This window comes from Dipodomys merriami, unplaced genomic scaffold (assembly GCF_024711535.1).
Source record: "Dipodomys merriami isolate MVZ:Mamm:240054 unplaced genomic scaffold, mDipMer1.0.p SCAF_52, whole genome shotgun sequence".
In the NCBI taxonomy this organism is placed as follows: Eukaryota; Metazoa; Chordata; class Mammalia; order Rodentia; family Heteromyidae; genus Dipodomys; species Dipodomys merriami.
Window position 1 is genome coordinate 7050783 of NW_027206091.1, and position 22283 is coordinate 7073065.

The 22283-nt window shown below is 44.6% G+C and overlaps 1 protein-coding gene and 2 pseudogenes across 1 annotated transcript; all 3 read right to left on the reverse strand.

The window, feature by feature from the left end:
- Positions 1-4678: 4678 nt before the first annotated feature.
- Positions 4679-5331, reverse strand: LOC138811365 (zinc finger protein 527-like; annotated as a pseudogene).
- Positions 5332-5498: 167 nt separating this feature from the next.
- LOC138811123 (zinc finger protein 527-like) lies at positions 5499-12003 on the reverse strand (annotated as a pseudogene).
- Positions 12004-12137: 134 nt separating this feature from the next.
- Positions 12138-21302, reverse strand: LOC138811107 (zinc finger protein 875-like). The gene is made up of 4 exons (XM_069998692.1): positions 20745-21302; positions 17501-17627; positions 16202-16297; positions 12138-14851 (listed from the first exon to the last, which is right to left on the reverse strand). The coding sequence occupies exons 1-4, from the start codon at positions 20775-20777 to the stop codon at positions 13146-13148; spliced, it is 1962 nt and encodes a 653-aa protein (XP_069854793.1). The 5' UTR covers positions 20778-21302; the 3' UTR covers positions 12138-13145.
- Positions 21303-22283: the final 981 nt, after the last annotated feature.

Here is a 22283-nt window from a genome sequence, read left to right on the forward strand (position 1 = left end):
AGTGAGATAGCAATTGCAGTCTCTATATGCAAAGTAGTAAGTTCTGAGAGTAAAAACCACCTTCCAAATTTCTTACTTCGCACACCCCAAAATCAAACCACCTTCCAAGTTTTCTGGCTCTTTCTGAGTTTCACTATTATCTATAAAATTCCAGTAACCTGATGTTTAATTCACTAATTTATTTCAAATCTTTAGCTCTGGAATTTTCCCTTTAATGACTAACCTGGAGTTTCTACAAGAAGATTTTGCCTTTCATGTTTGTCCTTATTCTTAGCAAATTTCAGTGCCAAGCCACAATTTGTCCCATTCCTAGGGTCTGTACCGATATATTTCGTAGGTTACCTGAGACTTGTTCTTCCCAGTTAAATTTCATTCTTTCTTGGTCTAATTAATACTCTATTTGTTTAATTTAACCTGATTCTAACAGGTGGTTTAAAGCCAACCCTGTCAGAAAAATATGTGAGACTTTCTCTAATTAGTAAACAAAAAATTGAAAGTAGAGCTACAGCACAAGTAGTAGAGTGCCAGCCTTGTGCAAAAAGCAGCTAAGGGAGGAGGCTGGGAAAGTGGCTCAGTGGTAGAGTGCTTGCCTTGCATGCATGAGGCCTTGGGTTCGATTTCCTCAGCACCATATAAGCAGAAAAAGCTGGAAGTGGCACTGTGGCTCAAGTGGTAGAGTGATAGCCTTGAGCTGAAGAGCTGAGGGACAGCGTTCAGGCCCCATGACCCCTCCCCCCCCCCCAAAAAAAAAAAGCAAAAGGGCAACATCCAGATGCTAAGTTCAAGGCCCAGTGCCAGTGTGGACCACACATACACACACACTTATTCAAGTGAGCTCTAATGTGAAGATTTTTTTTTCCAGTCCTGGGTCTTAAACTCAGGATCTAGGCCCTGTCCCTGAGCCTCTCTGTGCTCAAGGCTAGTACTCTATAACTTGAGCCACACCACTTATGGCTTTTTTTGTTGTTGGAGAGAAGAGTCTCATGGACTTTCCTGCCTGGGATGGCTTTGAACTGAAATCCTCAGATCTCAGCCTTCCAAGTAGCTAGGATTACAGGCTTGAGCTACCAGGGCACAGTTGTGAAGGTCGTTTTCTTTTTGATGGCTGCAACTACAAAAATCAGAAAATAGAAGTTACGAAACAAATATAAAACAAGATGCAGTCTTTCCCAGACTTATTCTTAGGCATATGTCTAGTTAGCCTGAATTTTTTTTTTTTTTGGCAGTTGTGGAGCCTGAACTCTGGGCCTGGGAGTGCTAGTGCTCTACCACTTGAGCCACAGCGCCACTTCCAGCTTTTTCTGCTTATGTGGTGCTGAGGAATCAAACCCAGGGCCTCAGGCATGCAAGGCAGCACTCTACCACTGAGCCACCTTCCCAGCCCTAGCCTGAACTTTTTACTAAAATATTTTGTTAACAAAAAAGCTATTTGATTTTATATTCCTGGGAAATATAAATCCTTGTCTTCTCCCTGCCTCAATTCTTTGCCAAGCATGGTGTTCACTCCTGTAATTCCAACACTTCGAAGGCTGAGACATGAGGATGTCAAGTTTAAGATTAACTGGCATTAAAGCAAAAGCCTTGTTGAAAACAAAAAAGAAATTTCTTTGGAAGGTAGCTAATTTAATGACTATGGGAAACACAGAGGATGTACCTGGAACATTGTTTTAATGTCAAAGTATAAGAATACTTGTAGCCGGGCACTGGTGGCTCACACCTGTAACTCTAGCTGGAGGCTAAGATCTGAGGTTTGTTGTTCAAAGCCAGCTGGGGCAGGAAAAGTTTGTGAGACTCATCTCCAATAAACTATTCAGAAAACTGGACGTGGCGCTGTGGCTTAAGAGGTAGAGCACTAGCCTTGAGCTGAAGAGCTGAGGGACAGTGCTTAGGCCCAGAATTCAAGCCCCAGGACTGACAAAAATAAATACATTATACTATACATATAAATATATATGAATATATACAATATTAGTTTCTTTTTCATTACCTGTACAGTCTCCTTTCTACATATTTATTGTCTGCCTTCCTTATTAGAAATCCTTCTGTGAGCTGGGCCCTGGTGCCTCATGCCTGTAATCCTAAATCCTAAATCCTCAGAAGGCTGAGATCTGAAGACTATGGTTCAAAGCCAGCCTAGGCACAAAAGACCTGTGAGACTCTTATCTCCAATGAACCACCAGAAAACCAGAAGTAACACTGTGGCTCAAAGTGGGGGAGCATTGCCTTGAGGGAAAAAGCTCAGGGACAGTGTTCGGGCACTGAGTTCCAGCCCCACAACTGAAAAAAGAAAAAAAAATGTGTGAAGGCAGGGAATTTCCTCATTAGGTCACTATTGTCTATCCAGTTCCTCAATAATAACAAAGCCTGGAACTCAGTAGTAATTGACACAAAAATGTTAGAAGATATTCATGTCCTCTGCAGATGCACACATACTCAAATGAGCACATGTATCTAGCTGGCCCTAATGACAATTAGATACAAATAAACTATGAATTTCCAATAATGCTATGAGATTAGGTCAACATATCACTTGATATTGGATGGAATGTTTGCAGATAAACAAAATTTGGCATCTTGTGAGGAGAAGTATCTAATTGCAAAAAACATACACACTAAAGATATAGTTTAAAAAATATTTTTAATCACCATGTCAAGTGAATCTTCATTGTAAAAACTGGTTAGGTGCCAGTGACTCACACCTATAATCCTAGTGACTCAGGGGTCTGAGATCTGAGGATCGTGGATCAACGCCAGCCCAAGCAGGAAAGTCTGTGAGACTCTTATCTCAAATGAACCACCAGAAACCCAGAAGTGGTGCTGGGGCTCGAAGGGCTAGAGCACTAGCCTTGAGCTGAAGAGTTCAGGGACAGTGCCCAGACCCTGGGTTGAAGCTCCATGACTGTCAAAAAACAAAATCTTAAAAACTGAACCAAGCTCGTGCTCTACCACTTGAACCATATCTCTACTTTTGTCTCTTTGGTACTTAATTTGAAATAAAAGTCTTATGGCTTCAAATCACAATCCCCAGGTCTCAGCTTCGTGAGTGCCTATGATCACAGGTATGAGTCATTAGCACCTGGCTTAATTTTTAACAAGTACAGTAACAATTTTCTCAGCTTCCTGTATGCTGTGTACTTAGCTTTTCCATACTTGTTATATCATAAATACTTCTTCCCTATAAAAGACAAAAGCTTTCTCACATAAATAGTAAACATGAGGCATGTAAGTAGGTATTCTAGTTGCAAGAAGCAAAACTGTAATTCAAATTAAATGAAAACAGGGAAATTTATTGTATCACAAAAAAAGTGCAAGGATGGTATAGACACTATGCATGGCTGGATCCAGATCAAAGAAACAATGCTAGTTTATGTTTCATCTCCATTTTCCTGTTTTATTTCTCCTTAGAAAAGCTTTTTCCAGCCGGGCGCTGGTGGCTCACGCCTGTAATCCTAGCTACTCAGGAGGCTGAGATCTGAGGATCATGGTTCAAAGCCAGCCCGGGCAGGAGAGACTGTGAGACTCCTATCTCCAATAAACCACCAGAAAACCGGAAGTGGCGCTGTAGCTCAAGTGGTAGAGCGCTCGCCTTGAACTGAAGAGCTGAGGGACAGCGCCCAGGCCCAGAGTTCAAGTCCCACAACCGACAAAAAAAAAAAAAGAAAAGAAAAGCTTTTTCCACATGGTCTGGGCTAAAAGGCTACTTACTGCTGAGTATTTAACCCCAATGCTCCTCATAACTTGCAATTCCTCAAATAAAAATGACCAAGTTCTCTTTTAATACTTCTAAAGAGCTCTGTCTAGAGGGTTAAATGGCAATCTTTTGTGGGTGTGTTTGTGTATGTGTGTGCACGTTGTCATCAGTTGTGGGGCTTGAACTCTGGGCCTGGGCATTCTCCTTGAGCTCTTCCACTCAAGGCTAGCACTCCACCACTTGAGCCACAGTGCCAGACTAGGATTACAGGTGTGAACCACTGATGCTGGCTAGCAATCTCTTATTAACCACTAGTTTGGGAGACAATAACTACTTTGTGCCTTATGGTTTATGATGGACTATACAACACACCAACAAGTATCAGGTATCCACTAACTCAGGCCATGTGAAATAATCATCATAAACTGAAGGCTTTTCTGCTTGTACTGTCTTCATGAAATTATTCACCAAATAATTCACAGATACTTATAAAGACTGAATGGTGACCATTTTGTTTCCCATAGTTATTACAGTTTCTCTGTTATGAATTTTCTGATGGTGTCTAAGGGCTGAGGCACAGCTAAATGTATTTCCACATTCATTACATTCATAGGGTTTCTCTCCTGTATGAATTCTCTGGTGTTGGCTAAAGTATGAGCCACAACTGAAGGCCTTCCCACATCTGTTACATTCAAAGGGTTTTTCTCCTGCATGACTTCTCTTATGGTAAATCAAAACTAAAGCATACTGAAGGCTCTCCTACATTTACTACATTCAAACAGCTTCTCTCTCTCTCGCTCTCTTTTTTTTTTTTTTTGGTCGCTCATGGGGCTTGAACTCTGGGCTTAGGTGCTATCCCTGTACTCTTCAACTCAAGGCGAGCGCTCTACCATTTGAGCCACAGTGCCACTTCTGGTTTTCTACTGGTTTATTGCAGATAAGAGTCTCACGGACTTTCCTGTCTGGGCTGGCTTTGGACCTTGGTCCTCAGATCTCAGCCTCCTGAGTAGCTAGGATTACAAGCGTGAGCCACTGGTGCCCAGCTTCTCTAGAATGAATTCTATGACGTCAATTAAGTTGGGAGTCTGTCCTAAAAAACTTCCCACATTTGATGCACTTATAAGGCTTTTCCCCTGTATGAATTATCTGATGTTGATTAAAATGTGAGCGATATCCAAAAGTCTTCCCACACTCGTTACATTTGAAAGGTTGTTCTCCTGTGTAAATTCTTCGATGAAGAGGAAGTGCTATGCGTCTACTGAAGGCCTTCCCACACTGATTACATCATAGGGTTTCTCTCCAGTGTGAATCCTCTGATGCTGATTAAGGTGTGCTCTGCTAAAGGCTTTGTTACACTCCTTACATTCATACGGTTTCTCTCTTGTGTGAATTCTTTGATGCTCAACAAGGAAGGCATAACGGCTGAAGGCCTTCCTACATACACTGCATGCAAATGGTTTCTCTCTGGTATGGATTCTCTGATGTTGGGCAAGGTGTGTGCTCTGTCTGAAGGCTTTGTTACATTCCTTACATTAATATGGTTTCTCTCCAATATATGTCCTCTGATGTTCGCTGAGAAAGAGGTGGCTAAAGGCTTTTCCACAATCATTGCATGTATTTGTTTTCTTGGCACCAAGAATCCTCTGAGGTTGAGTTAAGAATGAGTAACAGAGCCGGGCGCCGGTGGCTCACGCCTGTAGTCCTAGCTACTCAGGAGGCTGAGATCTGAGGATCGCGGTTCAAAGCCAGCCTGGGCAGGAAAGTCCGAGAGACTTTTTATCTCCAATAAACCACTAGAAAACCGGAAGTGGCGCTGTGGCTCAAGTGGTAGAGCGCTCGCCTTGAGCTGAAGAGCTGAGGGACAGCGCCCAAGCCCAGAGTTCAACCCCATGACCGACAAAAAAAAAAAAAAAAAAAAAGAATGAGTAACAGGTAAAAGCATTACCACATTCATCATATTCATGGGATAATTTACCAAAATGAATAGTCGGGTAGTGAATAAGAGTGGAGACTGAAAAGATTTGAAAATTCTTTACTCTCATAATGTTTCTCACCAGCAGGACTTCTAGTATCTTTACTAAAGTGTGTAATCTGGTTGAATCCTTCACATTCATTACCTATCAATGATTCCTTCCTTGCATGAAGTCTTTCACATTCTATCACAACTGAACTTGGGGAGAAGATTTTATCACAAATATCAAATGTATGTACCTGTTTTACTGTGGGAACTTTCTGTTGTGTTAAAAATACTGACTTCAGAGGGATGTTTCTCCAAGAAGTGGTACGTTCACTGTCTCCTTTTCCAGTATGGATGTCCTTAAGAGTTGTCACTTGCCTAAAAGACCTCCCCTGATTTCTGAGGCTGCTCAAATTCACCTTCACATTTCTAGGCTTCTCTGAATCTGGAATATTCAAGAACATGACTTGTAAGCCTTTCAATTACCATCTTCGGAGACATTTCTTCATCAGTTAACCATTTTGAAGACAATTTGTTGATTGCATACCGTCTCCCAGTCTGAAAATATAAAAAAGACAGGCAAATATGATTACTATTCAATGTGTAGGTAGGTAGAGAATATTATATGTATTATATATAATAATTTTATTTTGGTCAGTCATAGAGCTTGAACTCAGGGCTTGGGAGCTGTCCCTGAGCTCTTTTGCTCAAGGCTAACACTCTACCACTTTGAGTCATAGCTCCACTTACAGTTTTCTAGTGGTTAACTGGAGATAAGAATCTCATAGATTTTTTCCTGCCCAGGCTGGCTTTGAATCATGATCCTTAGATCTCAGTCTCCTGAGTAGCTAGGATTAAAAGCGTGAGTCACCAGTGCCCAGCTTAGAGAATATATTTTTATAGAAATGGGGAGGAAAAAAACCCGAGGTGAAAGTGAGGTTTCTAGGAAGCACATGCTAAACATATCTCAGTTGTTACCTGAAACCCAGAAATGATTCCTTGTGCTCAGTTGGGTAGACACATTACAACTGCTTTGTTAAGTCACTCATGGCATGAGCCACCAATGCCTGGCAGAACCAACCTTTCAATCATCAGGCATGACAGAACATTAATGGAAGGATTGGAAAATGCAACAGTGCTTGTATGGAGGATGAGGACTATGAAGCCTCTTCCTGAGCAGTGGATCTCAAGGAGCTACCACTAACTTGAAATGCACATTCCCGGGCCCCAGCCCAGCCTGGGCTCTGAAAACTTTATCTGATTTTAATAAACCAGACTACTAGGCCCACTCCAGAGTTTCTGGGTTTGTAGGTCTAGAGTGGGGTCCTATAATATGAATTTTAACAAACTCCCAGGACACTAATGTTGCTTTTCTTTTCTTTTTTTTTGGTCAGTCATGGGCTGCACACTGTCCCTGAGCTCTTTAGCTTAAGGCTAGTGCTCTACCTCTTGAGCCACAGTGCCATTTCCAGCCTTGTCTGTTTATGTGGTGCTGAGGAATAGAACTCAGGGGCTCATGCATGCGAGGCAAGCACTCTACTGCTGAGCCACCTTCCCAGCCCCTAATGTTGTTTTTACACACCACCATTTTTCAACAAAGGGAACCACTCATTTCAAACTCACAAAACTTTCAGTTCCCTTCCTAGGAAAAGGAAGTAGAAACTCAGCTAATCACTGTCCATGTGTCCCAACTATTCCCAAAGGAAGCATAAAAACACTTCAGAAGAGTTTCAAGTGATATCCTTACCAAGCCATACCAAGTTCCTGTAATTCTCCAACATAACTTCTTTGTATAAATCCTTCTGAGATTGGACTAGGCATTCCCATTCCTCTTGGGAAAAGTCTAGTGCCACATCTCTGAAGGTCACCAAACCCTAAAAGTAAAAATTAAAACTTTTTAAAAAGGTCATCTTCACAGGGTGCTTAGACGCCCCTATGGCCTCTAAAGTCCTGAAATATTAGGTGAAATTTGTGAAAACACTAATTTACCTGGGACATCTCTTTACAAAGTCCAGCAGCCATTCCTTCCTTCAGTTTCCTTTTTTGGTGGTGAACAAAATCCTGACAAGGAAGAGATGAGGTAGAAATGATAACTTAGTTCTATGTTGTTGGTATTAGAAGCCTGAGAGAACGATTGCCCCTTTACCATTCCTATACCCATCTTCCTCCCTGTCCTCTTAGTGTGTGTGTGTGTGTGTGTGTGTGTGTGTGTGTGTGTGTGTGTTCATGCACATGAATGTGTGTACATGCACATCAATAGTGGGCATAAACCCTCTCTTACTTGGCTTTTACCTCAATGCTGGTGCTCTAACACTTGAGCCAGATCTCCACTTCTGGGTTTTTGCTGCTTAATGGGAGATGAGTTGCATGGGCATTCCTTTTTTTTTTTTTTTTTTTTGGGGTCCGGTCGTGGGACCTGAACTCTGGGCCTGGGCGCTGTCCCTCAGCTCTTCAGCTCAAGGCTAGCGCTCTACTACTTGAGCCACAGCACCACTTCCAGCTTTTTTCTTTTTGCTTATGTGGTGCTGAGGAATCAAACCCAGGGCCTCAGGCATGCAAGGCCAGCGCTCTACCACTGAGCCACCTTCCCAGCCCTACATGGGCAGTTCTAACTGGGCTAGTTTGAACTAGGATCCTCAGATCCCCCCCCCACACACACACCTAAATGTAAGAAATTAGAGGCGAGCAACTGATACAGGCTCAAGGGACAGGAATGGAGGCAGCAGCAATGAACAGATGTAGGCAGAATACAAACTGAGTTTTAGGGGCAGTCAACATGGGTCACATGACCTGGACTGTGGTAATTCGAGGTGGGGAAGAGAGTCAATTCCAAGGAGGGGTGTTAGGTGGAACACAGGAATTGGAGAGTCACATTCCAAGAGGACTGTCACAACTGGGCAGGAATTTGTACCTTACACATGGAAAACAGATTTTGTAAACAGGCAGGTTCATAGGGAGGGGACTTAATTGGCAAGATGATTCCAGACCTTAGACTAAATAGCTATGGTTACCAGCACCCAGCTACCTATCTTATACAGGCCAGACTTACTCCAAGTTTTGAAAACAGATGTGCAAGTTTTGCCTTTATTAAGTACACAGAGCCTGAACTCAACAAAAACAGAAGTCTATTCTGTGGCCACCAAGGCAGTTGATGATTTGGTCCTGGCTTTTGCTTTTCTTTTTTGGTCCATGTGGAGCTTGAATTCAGGGTCTGGGTGGCTGAGCTCTTTTGCTCAAGGCTAGAGCTCTACTACTTTAAGCCCCAACTCCACTTCTGGGTTTTAAGTGTTAATTGGAGATAATAGTCTCACAGAGATTTTTCTGCTGGGGCTGGCTTTGAATCGTGATCCTCAGATCTCAGCCTCCTGAGTAGTTAGGATTACAGGCATGAGCCACTGGCACCTAGCTTGGCCCTGGCTTTCTGCTTTCTACACATCTAACCTCATTTCCCACCTTTCTCTCTTTTCCATACTCCACAGTTTTCTTTGCCTCAAACACTATGTAGTCTTCCTGGTGGCTGTTGTTTTTGCTTTTCCTTCTGCCTGGGACAACCTCCAGGGTTGCCAGGGAGAATTAACCACTTTTTGCTGGTTAATTTGTCTATGAGATAAGCATCTCACAGACTTTCCTGACAAGGCTGGCTTGGAACCAGCTACTGGGCCTCCTGAGTAACTAGGATTACAGACACCAGTGCACAGCTTGGTACTATGATTTTTTTTTATTTTTGGTATTATCATTTTTTAACTGTAAACGGGGACCAATTTTAATATTTCTGTGCTTAGAGAGCAAGATGCTCCACATACAAATGTTTACTGAACCACACACTTATCCAAATAGCAAAAGTAACACCCATCATCCTGCATGACACCATATTAGCACCTACAACACTCACACAGTGACATACAACACAAGATAATACTTCTCACAATTGCACACACAAATTTATACCCAGAGAAATAGATAATCATGGTTACACAATCACAACTGTTGTCACACTCATTCGAATACAGTTGTGTCCACAGCGACTGGTAATCAGTCACACACATACTGAGGACATACGTGTGGCTGATTCACATATGAGTCTGACACCTTTCAGTTAAACTCACAGTCATACAGTTAGCTCCACCGAGATCAGTTATTTCCCATCCAAAAACTGCTGGACACAGTCACACATTAACACAGCGAGACACAAACACACACACACACACACACACACACACACACACACACACACACACACACACACACACACGGTGTTTCCAGTCGTATCTGCCAGATTTCCACATTCATCTCCGTCCCGTCCATCCTGACACCAGCGGGAACTTGATCCCGACCCAGGCCAGGCCTACCTCACCTCACCGGGCTATGGAAACGGTCCAGGCCGCTCAAAATAGTGAGGTCATAACCCAAAATCCTACGCGGGGAGGGGTGGAGCGCTGATGGACCCTGCAGGATCTAAGGAATGGCCTCAGCCTTCTGAGTCCCAGAGGGCATTGCGCAGCCGAGCTCGCTCCATACTGAACTACATTTCCCAGACAGCACTGCGGTACTCCCTCCACTGTGCGCTTGCGCTCCAGGCGGAGTAGGCTTCTGTTCAAGAAACCATGTAGTTCAAGCCCCACGACCAACCCAAAACAAACAAAAAAAAAGAAACCATGTAAATTCGGCGCGACTTCAAGAAGCTCTGCGAAGGCCCACTGTGATTGAAATCTTGGGTATGGTGATCTGTGCGTAGATGTTGCTGTCCACCTTCTGTACTTGTGTATCAGAAGGGCGACGATTCTGTCAGAGAACCGGGATAGTGAATCACACAAGTGCAGGTCGTTGTGTGACACGCTGGTGTTTCACCCAGACTGTGAAAGTGATTGTGTGAGACTGGCTGATGGAGGGGTTGGCCATTTCGAACATTCTGTTCCAGTCCAAGATGTCACGGTTGTTTACTTGCAAACAATTGCCATGCCTCTCTAGTTTCTGGGCTTCCCTTTGGGGTTGAATGGGAGAACATTTTTGGGAAGGTTAGGGCTATACCACTTGGGCCATTGGAGATAAAATTGCTGGGCTGGTCTAGAACCTTCACCTTCAGATCTCAGCCTCCTGAATAGCTAGGATTACAGGCATGAGCCACCGGCAATTAGATTTCATTTTTCTAAGGTTACTCAAAGTAATTTGGTAGCCCATTCCTCCGGTGTTGTTCTATTGCAACCTTTTCACCTTGCAATTTTTCTTATAGCTCACCTATAAGAAAACTGGGCTGGGAAGGTAGCTCAGCGGTAGAGTGCTTGCCTGCGTGCATGAGGCCCTGGGTTAGATTCCTCAGCACCACATAAGCAGAAAAAGCCGGAAGTGGTACTGTAGTTGAAGAGCTGAGGGGCATTGCCCAGGCACAGAGTTCAGGCCCCACAACCACCACCAACAGCCAAAAAAAAAACCCAAAAAACAAACAAAAACCTTAAAACTACCTATAGTCAGCAGGGCAAAAATGTCGGCCTTTCAAAAATGTGGAAGATGCACCTGGGTCAATATGTAACAAATTGGGGTGTGTGGAAAGAAAAGTTCTTGGAGGATTATATGCTCTAGACCCCTGTGGCAGAGAGCCCTGCAGCTCAGACCAGAGAGAGTTAGACAAGAGAAATATGGCTGCTGAGTGGTATCCCACCTGGCTGGACCAAAGGAAAAGTATTTCTCCCCATTCCTCCAAACATTTGCATATTGATTTGGTATTTCTTGATTTTTTGTTTTGTTTTTTGTTGGTCGTGGAGATTGAACTCTGGCCCTGGGCGCTCTCTCAGTTCTTCAGCTCAAGGCTAGCTCTCTACCACTTGAGCCACAATGCCACTTCAAGCTTTTTGTTTACAGGTACTAAGGAATAAAATCCAGGGTTTCATGCATGCTAGGCAAGCACTCTACCATTAAGCTACATTCCCAACCCTCCCTTTTAACATTTAAACACTGAGATCTTATTACAGAAATTACCACACTAGTTCGAAATCCTGCTTCCTTACATTCTATTTTTTTTTTTTTGGTGGTTGTGGGGCTTGAACTCTGGGCCTGGGCACTTGTCCCTCAGCTCTTCAGCTGAAGGCAAGCGCTCTACCACTTGAGCTACAGCGCCATTTCCGGTTTTCTAGTGGTTTATTGGAGATAGGAGTCTCATGGTCTCTCCTGCCCGGGCTGGCTTTGAACCGCGATCCTCAGATCTCAGCCTCCTGAGTAGCTAGGATTACAGGCGTGAGCCACCGGCGCCCGGCTTTCCTTTCATTCTAAATGGAAATATTTAGGATATAGCTGGGCTTTTTTTTTCTATATAGTGCTAAAGGTTTATTCTAAATAATTGTATTTGAGCAAAGACTTTTTTTTGGTCATGGGGCTTAAACTCTGGGCCTGGGTGCTGTCCCTCAGCTCTTCAGCTCAAGGCGAGTACTTTACCAGTTGAGCCACAGCGCCATTTCCAGTTTTCTGGTGGTTTACTGCAGGTAAGTCTCATGAAGTTTCTTGCCCAGGTTGGTTCTGAACCACAATCCTCAGATCTCAGCCTCCTAAGTAGCTAGGATTATAGGCATGAGCCACCAGCACCCAGCTGAAGACTTTATTTTTAGTTTGTATACATTCCTGACTTTTATTGCCCAAATGAAAGTCCAGAATCATTTAGTGAAATTTTCACTTAAAGATAACTCAGCATCTTAAATTAATTTGTGAGATGCTACCCCTAACAAAAAGAAAATATTCTCAACCAGAAAACTGGTACATTTTACAACAGTTGGCAAGTCTTAAATCCACGAGTCACTTAAGGGATACTATATGCTAATTCAAAGAAGAGAAAACAATTTCATTTCCTACTTCTGTATATTTTCTTCATTGTAGTATCATGTATTGTCTAAATACCTCAGTCAACAAATAAATATCTTTGTGTGAACTAACCTGGAACCACAGGAAGTCTTAGGAAGCAGGCAAGGGCAGGATATTTAAAAATTGGACACTTCTTCCCAAAACCTACAGCTAGAATATCTGCAGCCTGTCAAACAATAAAATCTTGGGTCCCTGTAGGTCTGTCTATGTAAATTCATCATTCCCCAAACTCTACAAGGCTGACCAGGCTAAAGAACAAAGATGAAATCTGTCACAGTGCCTGCTTGGTCTCTTGTTCTCAGCTGCAAGGCAAGACAGACAATCGAAGACAAGCTGTAGTATTGTATCGTTTTTGTAATACTGAAGGTAGTTTGCGGAAAGAATATTCATGTGATCTGAGAAAATGATCTGGGAAATCTCCATTCCCTAATTTCAACCTGTTTAAAAGTCCTCCACAAAACACCATCTCCAGGATAGAAGGCCAGGGCTCCTTGAACATGGGTAGAAAGTTTCCTTCAGGTGACAGCCATATAAGTCTTATCCAGATAGTGTAAGACACACCACAATCCTATTGGCTATTACTAAAACCATTGCCCTGTGTGTGTGTTTTGGTATCTGATGCTGACTCCCCACTGTAATTTTGATTCTTTGCTATATTCCTTGCACACAGATGGTATCTATATTGTGTGTCCTCTGATGCCTGAGGAGATTCGATTTCCTACTGAAGGCCCGAGCACATTTCCTGCAAATATAAGGCTTCTCTCCCGAGTGTGTCCTCTGGTGTCTAAGGAGGTGTGACTGCCGGCTAAAGCCTTGCCCACACTCCCTACACATGTGCACCTTGTTCCCCGAGTGTGCCCTCTCGTGTTTAATGAGAGTGAGCTTATCACAAAAGCCTTGCCCACACTCCCTGCACACCGAGTCACCTGAGTGTGCCCTCTTGTGTCGAAATAGGTTAGGCTTTTGCTGAAATCTTTGACCACACTCCCTGCACATGAAAGGCTTTTCCCCCGAATGTATCCTCTGGTGTGTGTGGAAGGTCAATTTATCATTAAAGCTTCGCTTACACTCCCGGCATACAAATAACTTCTCCCCTGAGTGTTTCTTCTGGTGTGTGACAAGCGAGGATTTCCGAGTAAAGCTGCGTCCACACTCTGTGCACCCAAAGGGCTTCTCCCCAGCATGTGCCTTCTGGTGCTTAGAGAGGTTGGATTTCAGGCTAAAGCTCTGGCCACACTCTAGACACACGTAAGGCTTGACCCCGGAGTGCGTCCTCTGGTGTGTGAGGAGGTTGGACTTCCAGCTAAAGCCACGCCCACATTCAGTGCATATGTAAGGTTTCTCTCCTGTATGTGTCCTCAAGTGTCTGACAAGGTGTGACTTTTGGCTAAACCTTTGCTGGCACTCTCTGCAGACAAAAGGCTTCTCTCCTGAATGCGTCCTTTTATGTCGGATGAGATGTGAATGCTGACGAAAGCCACTCCCACATTCCTTGCACACATATGGCTTCTCCCCGGTGTGTGACCTCTGGTGGGTGATGAGGTTGGATTTCAGACTGAAGCTCTGTCCACATTCTTGGCACATGTAAGGCTTGACCCCTGAGTGTATCCGCTGATGTGTGAAGAGGTTTGATTTCCAAGTAAAGCCTCGGCCACAATCCTTGCACACGAAAGGTTTTTCCCCAGAGTGCATCCTCTGGTGTGTGATGAGGTTTGATTTCCAGGTAAAGCCTCGCCCACATTCTTGGCACAAAAAAGCCTTGTCCCCAACATGTGTCTTTGGGTTTTTCATGAGGACTGGCAGTCTGCTAAGGCTCTGGCCCCACTTGGTAACTATGAACGATGTCTCTCTTGGGTGTGTCTTCTGGAGGCTAGGTAGATTAGACTCCTTCATGAATCTTGGCCCAAGCTTTTCATATTTGAGCACTTCAAACTGTGAGACATTTAAACCATGAAATAATTTGGTGGCTGTTTCCTCAAGGTCCACCTTCTGTTCTAGACTGGAACTTGTATCCATCATCGGGCCATCTTCCTTGGGCCTTACTAGATATTCTTCAGGTAGAGTGAAGATGGGCTTTGAAGAGTCACTTCTGCTGAGGCTCCCAAACAGGAGCCTGGACTCTTGTTCTTGCTCTTGCGTTTCTGCTTTGTTTCTCAAGCCGTCTTGATCGAAGAATTGTTCCTGCCATTGTTTCAGATCTTCTAGATAATGTTTCCATGGAAAGCGGTGAGTTCCTGCACATAGACTTGGGAAGAGCTGAGAGAGAGGACTCTGCCACATATGTTGGCTGAGGGCTTGTTGACTGGAGAATAGGAGAGGGCAGGAAGTACAACACTGAGTTTCTGGCATTGATCCTGCTGAAGAAAGAACCGTTTTTAGATGATGAAGTTGCTGAGGCTATTTTGCCATGTCCATGGGTCACAATATGTTTATGCTACAGGCTGTTTCTCACACTCTTCACAACACTGTACTTTTGGGGCTGGGGGTTTAGCTCAGTGGAAGAGTGCCTGCCTGGTGAGCGCAAGGCCCTGAGTTCAGTCCACAGCTCTAGGAAAAAAAAAGACTGTACTTTCACTTGTGCATTTCACTTTCTATTGCAGGAGATGGCGCACACACAAAAGGAAAATAATAATGTAATAGGACTAGCCCCGAGCAAAAGAGCTTAGGAACAGCCCAGGTCCTCAGTTTAAGCAATATGACTAACCAAAAAAAAAAAAAAAAAGTTAGCTGGGGAACTGTAATCAAGCTATTCAGGAGGCTGAGATCTGAGGAATGCAGTTCAAAGACAGCTCAGGCAGCAAAGTCTTGAGACACTTATCCAATTAACCATTAGAAAACCAGAAGTGGCACTATGGCTCAAAGTGGCAGAGTGCTAGCCTTGATGGAAAATGCCCAGGGAAAGGCTGGGCATTGGTGGCTCATGCCTGTAATCCCAGCTACTTAGGAGGCTGAGATCTGAGGATGGTGGTTCAAAGCCAGCCTGGTCAGGAAAGTTCCCTAAGACTCATCTCCAATTAACCACCAGAAAACTGGAAATGGCACTGTGGCTAAAGTGGTAGAGCACTTGCCTTAAGCTGAAGAGCTGAAGGTCAGTGCTCAGGCCCAGAGTTCAAGCACCATGACGGACAAAAAAAAAAAGTTGGGTGCCAGTAACTCATGCCTGTAACACTAGCTACTCAGGAGGCTGAGACCTGAGAACCACCATTTGAAGCCAGCTCAGGGAGAAAAGTCTGTGAGACACTTATCTCCATTTACCCACCAAAAAGTTGAAATGAGGTTTCTTAGTGGAAGGGATAAGCAAATAAGCAGTCTGCCCTTCAACTGAAAATGGTATTCTCCAAGGTCATGGCCACAACCTTACCAGTAGTATAGAAAACCTGAAGGAGCCTGGAGCTGGTGGCTCACACCTGTAATCCTAGCTACTCAGGAGGCTGAGATCTCAGGATCTCAGTTCAAAGCCAGCCGAAACAGAAAAGTCCGTGAGCCTTTTATCTCCAATAAACCACTAGAAAACTGGAAGTGGTGCTATGGCTTAAGCGGTAGAGCACTCGCCTTAAGCTGAAGAGCGCAGGGACAGCGCCAGAGTTCAAGCCCCACAGCCAACCAAAAAAGAAAACCTGAAGAGCGTCTCCTAGATCCTCAAGAGTTGGAGCATCCTGCCCTCCTTGCAGAATTGTACACTGTCCCATCTACTTGTGCTCACTCACCTGGACAGCTCTCTGGGGAATATTTTCTGTCTCCTCTCCCAGGCTCTTCCACTTGCTCCATGTTACTAATGAGTTTTGACTTGGAGAGTAGAATTTCTGTTCAGAGGTTAAAAAACAAGAAACTTCATTATATGCTCAAGGGATTATTCTAGAACTCAGAGCTAAAATGACAGGGAAACTCAGAGATTATAAAAGACCTATGAATACTATTAAAAGTGTATTAAAGACTAAAAAAAAAAAAAAAAACCTATGAATTTTGAGCTTTCCAAAGTAGGATTGGGGAAGGAAAGATGACTCCAACTAGAAATCAGTGATATTAAGCCAGTGCCAGTGGTTCACGACTGTAATGTTAGCTACTCAGAAGGCTGAGATCTGAGGATCATGGTTCAAAGCCAGTAGTAACAGGAAAGCCCCCAAGATTCTTTAATTAACCCCCTAAAACAGCTGGAAGTGGAGCTGTGGCTTCAGTGGTAGAGCACCAGCCTTGAGCATAAAAAACTCAGGGATAGGTCCCAGGCTCTGAGTTCAAGTCCCAAGACTAGCACCAAAAAAAGAAAGAAATGATATTAACACTCAGTAGAGTAAAATCTTGAGTTGGATGCAAGATAAAATATAAAAACAAAACCGTAGCCTTGGGAATAAAGGACTGGAATCGGAGTGTTATACATAACATGAATAAATTAAGTTACCTGCTTTCAGTGCTACTAAAACCAGATTTACCCAGAGGAAAAAAAGGTACTTTTTTTTTTTGGTTGGTTGTGGGGCTTGAACTCTGGGCCTGGGCGCTGTCCCTGAGCTCTTCAGCTCAAGGCGAGTGCTCTACTTGAGCTACAGCACCACTTCCAGTTTTCTGGTGGTTAACTGGAGATGAGTCTCACGGACGTTACTGCCCAGGCCGGCTTTGAACTGTAATCCTCAGGTCTCAGCCTTGTGAGTAGCTAGACTTACAGGTGTGAGCCACCGGTGCTGGCAAGGTTCAGTTTTTATTGTTTGTTTTGCTTTTTTTTTTTTTTTTTTGGTCCGGTCATGGGCCCTGAACTCTGGGCCTGGGCACTGTCCCTCAGCTCTTCAGCTCAAGACTAGCACTCTACCACTTGAGCCATAGCACCACTTCAGCTTTTTTCTTTTTGCTTATGTGGTGCTGAGGAATCGAACCCAGGGCCTCAGGCATGCAAGGCAAGCACTCTACCACTGAGCCACCTTCCCAGCCCCCTGTTTGTTTTGTTTTTATGATGGTCCATGACAAGTAGAAAATACCCCATGTGGCAATATTGAGGTGGTAAGGGATGCTGTTCTTACCCAATGAGATGAGGTGATTATAGGTCTCCAGCATAACCTCCTTGTGCAGGGTTCTCTGAGCTGGGCTCAACAACCTCCACTCTTCTGGGGTGAAGGCCACGACCACATCACTGAAAGCCACAGAATCCTTTAACACAAAAACACACTCCTGACCATCAGGCATCCTTGTCCACCTTAGAACAGGCAAACAGCGTGTCCCTGAGGGAGGAAGGCAATAATTCTAGACCCTACATTGGACTGTGAACTTGGTACCAAGGAAGTCAAAGTCCATTATCCTCCTATCTCCACTCAACAGCATTTACATAACAAGAATTGTCACTATCTGCTAATTGCAGAGGGTCAGGAGAAACATAATGAAGGTGTCTCACACAAAATTAAACAGTAGCTAATCATCTTGCTGAGTCTGAAGAATTTCAGATTAGTCTAAGCACTCCTAACTGAAAGCAGGGAGGTAGGAACTTCTAAGGGGAAGTAGTAAATAACCAAACAATACATATGTGACACATGTTACGGGATCTGTCCTGTCCTCAGGCTGCAAGCATGGGCTCAAATCACAATGTCTGGATTTCCAGCCTAGCTCTTTCCCCAACTCGAGTAACCTCTGGCTAATTAGCTAACTGCTCAGTGCTCAGGTTCTTTCTTTGACTTGAGAATACCAGTGTTCATCTCACAGAGTTGTGATGTGGAATGGCTAAGTTGATAGCTATAAAGAACTTGGACAGGGACTGGGAATATGGCTTAGTGGGTTCAAATCCTCAGTATCCCATACACAGAAAAACCCAGAAGTGGGACTGTGGCTCAAGTGGTACAGTGCTAGCCTTGAGCAAAAGCTCAGAGACAGTGCCCAGGCCCTGAATTCAAGCCTCAGGATGGCACAAAAATAAATAAGTAAATAAATAAATGATAAAAAATAATAAAAATAAATTTAGAAAAAAGAACTCACATTCACTGCTGTCCATAGTAAGTGCTCAGGCAGGACATTCTGGCACCAATAAACCTCCATCCCCACACTCAGGTCCTCTCCATTACTGTATCCCCTTAACTCTAAGATAATGTACAGGTCATTCATGTTTAATTCTGATTCATGACTATAAGTTTATCCCTATAGCCCCTATACCTAGAATAGAACCTACAAACACTCAAGCAATCATTTTTTTTAAGGTCTCAGACCAGGACTCAAACTTGATATTTTCATTAACTCGGTGGTGCTCTATCAACTGAATCATGCCTCTAACCACAGCAATTGATTTTTAAAAAAACAATTTTTCATTGAGGAAGAAAATGAACCATGCAACTTGATGGTGGAGATGGGAGAGAGGGAATGAGAGAACAGATGACATATTTAGTCAGGACTGTGGTTGTCACTCCTTATCTTCAGAAGTACTTTACACCTAACCTGGGGGGTAATTTTAACTCATGGGTTTTTGATTCCCACCAAAAATCAGTAAGATCAGATTTGCCTAAGGATGGCACTGAAGTTTAATTTCTTTCTTTTTTTTGTCAGTCGTGGGGCTTGAACTCTGGACTTGGGCACTGTCCTTGTGTTCTTCAGCTCAAGGCAAGTGCTCTACCGCTTGAGCCACAGCACCACTTCCGGCTTTCTGTGGTTTATTGGAGATAAGAGTCTCAGGAAGGGGCTGGGAAGGTGGCTCAGTGGTAGAGCGCTTGCGTTGCATGCATGAGGCCCTGGGTTCGACTCCCCAGCACCACATAAGCAAAAAGAAAAAAAGCCAGAAGTGGCGCTGTGGCTCAAGTGGTAGAGCGCTAGCCTTGAGCTGAAGAGCTGAGGGACAGCACCCAGGCCCAGAGTTCAGGCCCACGACTGGAAAAAAAAAATTAATTAAAAAAAAAAAAAAAAAGAGTCTCAGGAACTTTCCTGCCCAGGCTGGCTTTGAATGGCGATCCTCAGATCTCAGCCTTCTGAGTAGCTAGGATTACAGGCGTGAGCCACCAGCGCCCGGGCTGAAGTTTAATTTCTATCTTTACCATCTTGATTTTTAAAAATTTTACTGTTTCCTCTGGCAGTCTCTTTAACAATGCCTCCTTGCTTGCTGTCACTGGCACATCTTCCTCCAACTCGCTGAACTCTTCAGGAGCAGGTCAGATGGCAGTTTCCCATCACCAACCACTCAGGCATCTATGCTGTCCCTGAGCTCTTCAGCTCAAGGTGAGCACTTTACCACTTGAGCCACAGCGCCACTTCCAGTTTTCTGGTGGCTTACTGGAGATAAGAGTCTCATGGACTTTACTGCCTGGGCTGGCTTTGAACTGCAATCCTCAGAGCTCAGCCTCCTAAGTAGTTAGGATTAGAGGTGTGAGCCACTGGCGCCCAGCTGCTGTCCCTTTTTATTCATACTGTTAGACAACATGGGGATCCCTATATTTTCATTTAAAAAAACTGTTCCACGTGCCCAGCACCAGGGGCACTGAGATCTAAGGATTGCAAAGCAGCCAGAGCAGGATAGCCTGTGACTTTTTTTTTTTTTTTGTGCCAGTTCTGAGGGCCTGGGCACTGTCCCTCAGCTTCTTTTACTCAAGGCTAACACTCTATTACTTGAGCCACAGCAGCACTTGTGGGTTTTTCTGTGTATGCAGTACTGAGAAATTGAACCCAGGGCTTCATGCATGCTCGGCAAGCACTCTACCACTAAGCCACATTCTCAGCTCTTTAGCCCATGAGATTCTTTTTTTTTTTTTTTTTTTGCCAATCATGGGGCCTGAACTCTGGGCCTGGACACTGTCCCTCAGCTCTTCAGCTCAAGGCTAGTACTATACCACTGGAGCCACAGCGCCACTTCCGGCTTTTTCTGCTTATGTGGTGCTGAGGAATCGAACCCAGGGCCTCATGCATGCAAGGCAAGCACTCTACCACTGAGCCACCTTCCCAGTCCCTAGCCCATAAGATTCTTATCCCTAACCATAGAAAAATCCGGTAGCGGTTCTGTGGCTCCAGTGGTAGAGAGCTAGTCTTTCCCAGGGGGAAAAAAAAAAAAAAAAAGCTCAAGGCCAGTGTCCAGGCCAAGTTCGGGGCCCAGGACCGGCAAAATAAGTAAATAAATAAATAAACCCTGCTCGGTGTGTGTTGCTCACCATTAACAACTTCATGGATGACTGGGGTATGAATGGATGCCATAGAAGATAGGCCATCCCTCTAGGCCCAGGAATGGATTTGGCCAACCCAACAAGGCAGTCTCTAGGAAAAGAACAGTTGGCAGCCAAGATATAATTACAGACTCATTCTCACCTCTTTTGTGGCTCTTGGGAGCCCCGTGGCCATTTTGCTGCTCTTCTGGGTGCTCTTCTTGGAGAAGGGCAAAGTCTCAGGAGACAGATCCAATAAAGACGTGGAGAAGCTGCGTGGGTCGGGGGGAACTCCCGCCCCACGTGCGGATAAGGAGATCTGCACCAGAGCTCCACCATTAAGGGGTCCGGGATGTCACAGAAATCACCAGCGCAGTCCACTTTCCATTCCGAGATGGGTAAAAGAGGTCCAGGGTGAGCCAACATCTTCAAGGCTCAGCTCCAAGCTCTGGCCCATGAGTGGCAGAGTCCCCCAGCAAGTCCCGAACCTCAGCAGCCAGAGGAAAGGAAACGTGGCCTGGTATGGATGTCTCGCAGAACACCGAGCTAGGAGGCAGTAAAATGTCCGCAGAGGCAGACGGGGACAAAGAGAGGGTCGTTCTGACAGTGGGTGGAGGGGCACTCACGGAAAGCGTGGAGAACGTGGCGGATCCTGAGGCGGAAGCTCCGGTAACCAAGAGCAGAGCTGCGAGAAAGACGTGCATGGCGAGGCCAGACTCCCGGTTACAGCTGCCTACAGGGTCCGTCTGAGGGACCGGAAGGGTCCCTGGAAGAGAGCGGAAGTGAGAGCAGAGGGTTCTGGGAATTGTAGTTCTGGATACAAGGGGAGCTTTGTCTTGGCCGAGTCTATTGCACTCCCTTACAGCCAAATCCAGCAGCCCCTAATCAAGGCGCAGAGACTGGAGAAGGGGGTCATCACAAGTTTCTCCTTCCATAGCCTAGGAAATCTGCTTGCTGAGGCGCCTAAGGATCCTGGAAAATGTGTCCTGGACACCTGTGGACGCTTTGGCCACCTGTGGGTGAACCTCTGGTAATGAGGTGCCCAAAACTCACCCTCAGAATCGCAGCCTTGGGGCTCCCAGCCCAAGGAGTCACACCGAAAAGAAAATAGCAGGAGCTGGGAATGTGGCTTAGTGCTAGAGTGCTTGCCTAGCATGCATGAAGCCCTGGGTTTGATTCTTCAGTACCACATTAAAAGAAGTGGTACTGTGGCTCAAGTGGTACAGTGCTAGCCTTGACCACAAGAAGCTCAGGCGACAGTGTCCAGACTCTGAGTTCAAGCCCCAGGACTGGCAAAAAACACAAACAAACAAACAAACAAACACCCTCAGTTAATAAAGGCTGGGCATGATGGGAACACTTATCATTCTGGCTATGCAAAAAATATAAATAATAATAACGGGGATATGGAAACAACCCAGATGCCTCACCACAGATGAATGGATCCAAAAATTGTGGTATCTATACACAATGGAATATTATGCAGCCATTAGAAATGACAAAATAATGGCATTTGCAGGGAAATAGGTGGAACTAGAAGAAATCATGTTGAGCGAGGTAAGACAAGAGCAAAGAGACAAACGGCACATGGTCTCCCTGATAAGTGGATGTTAAATCCAAAATGTTATGTGATACGACAAAATTAACAAGACTTAAGAAACAAAGAACTTCCACTTATGTGGTCGAACCACTACTAAATAAC

Excerpts from the sequence above, each read along its gene's own strand:
- LOC138811107 (XM_069998692.1), bottom strand. The coding sequence starts at position 20,777 with ATGGCCACGGGGCTCCCAAGAGCCACAAAAGAG. Across the intron at positions 17,628-20,744 it reads TCCCAAGAGCCACAAAAGAG|GATTCTGTGGCTTTCAGTGA; the intron begins GTGAGAATGAGT and ends TTTGTGTTAAAG. Across the intron at positions 16,298-17,500 it reads TAATCACCTCATCTCATTGG|AAATTCTACTCTCCAAGTCA; the intron begins GTAAGAACAGCA and ends ACCTCTGAACAG.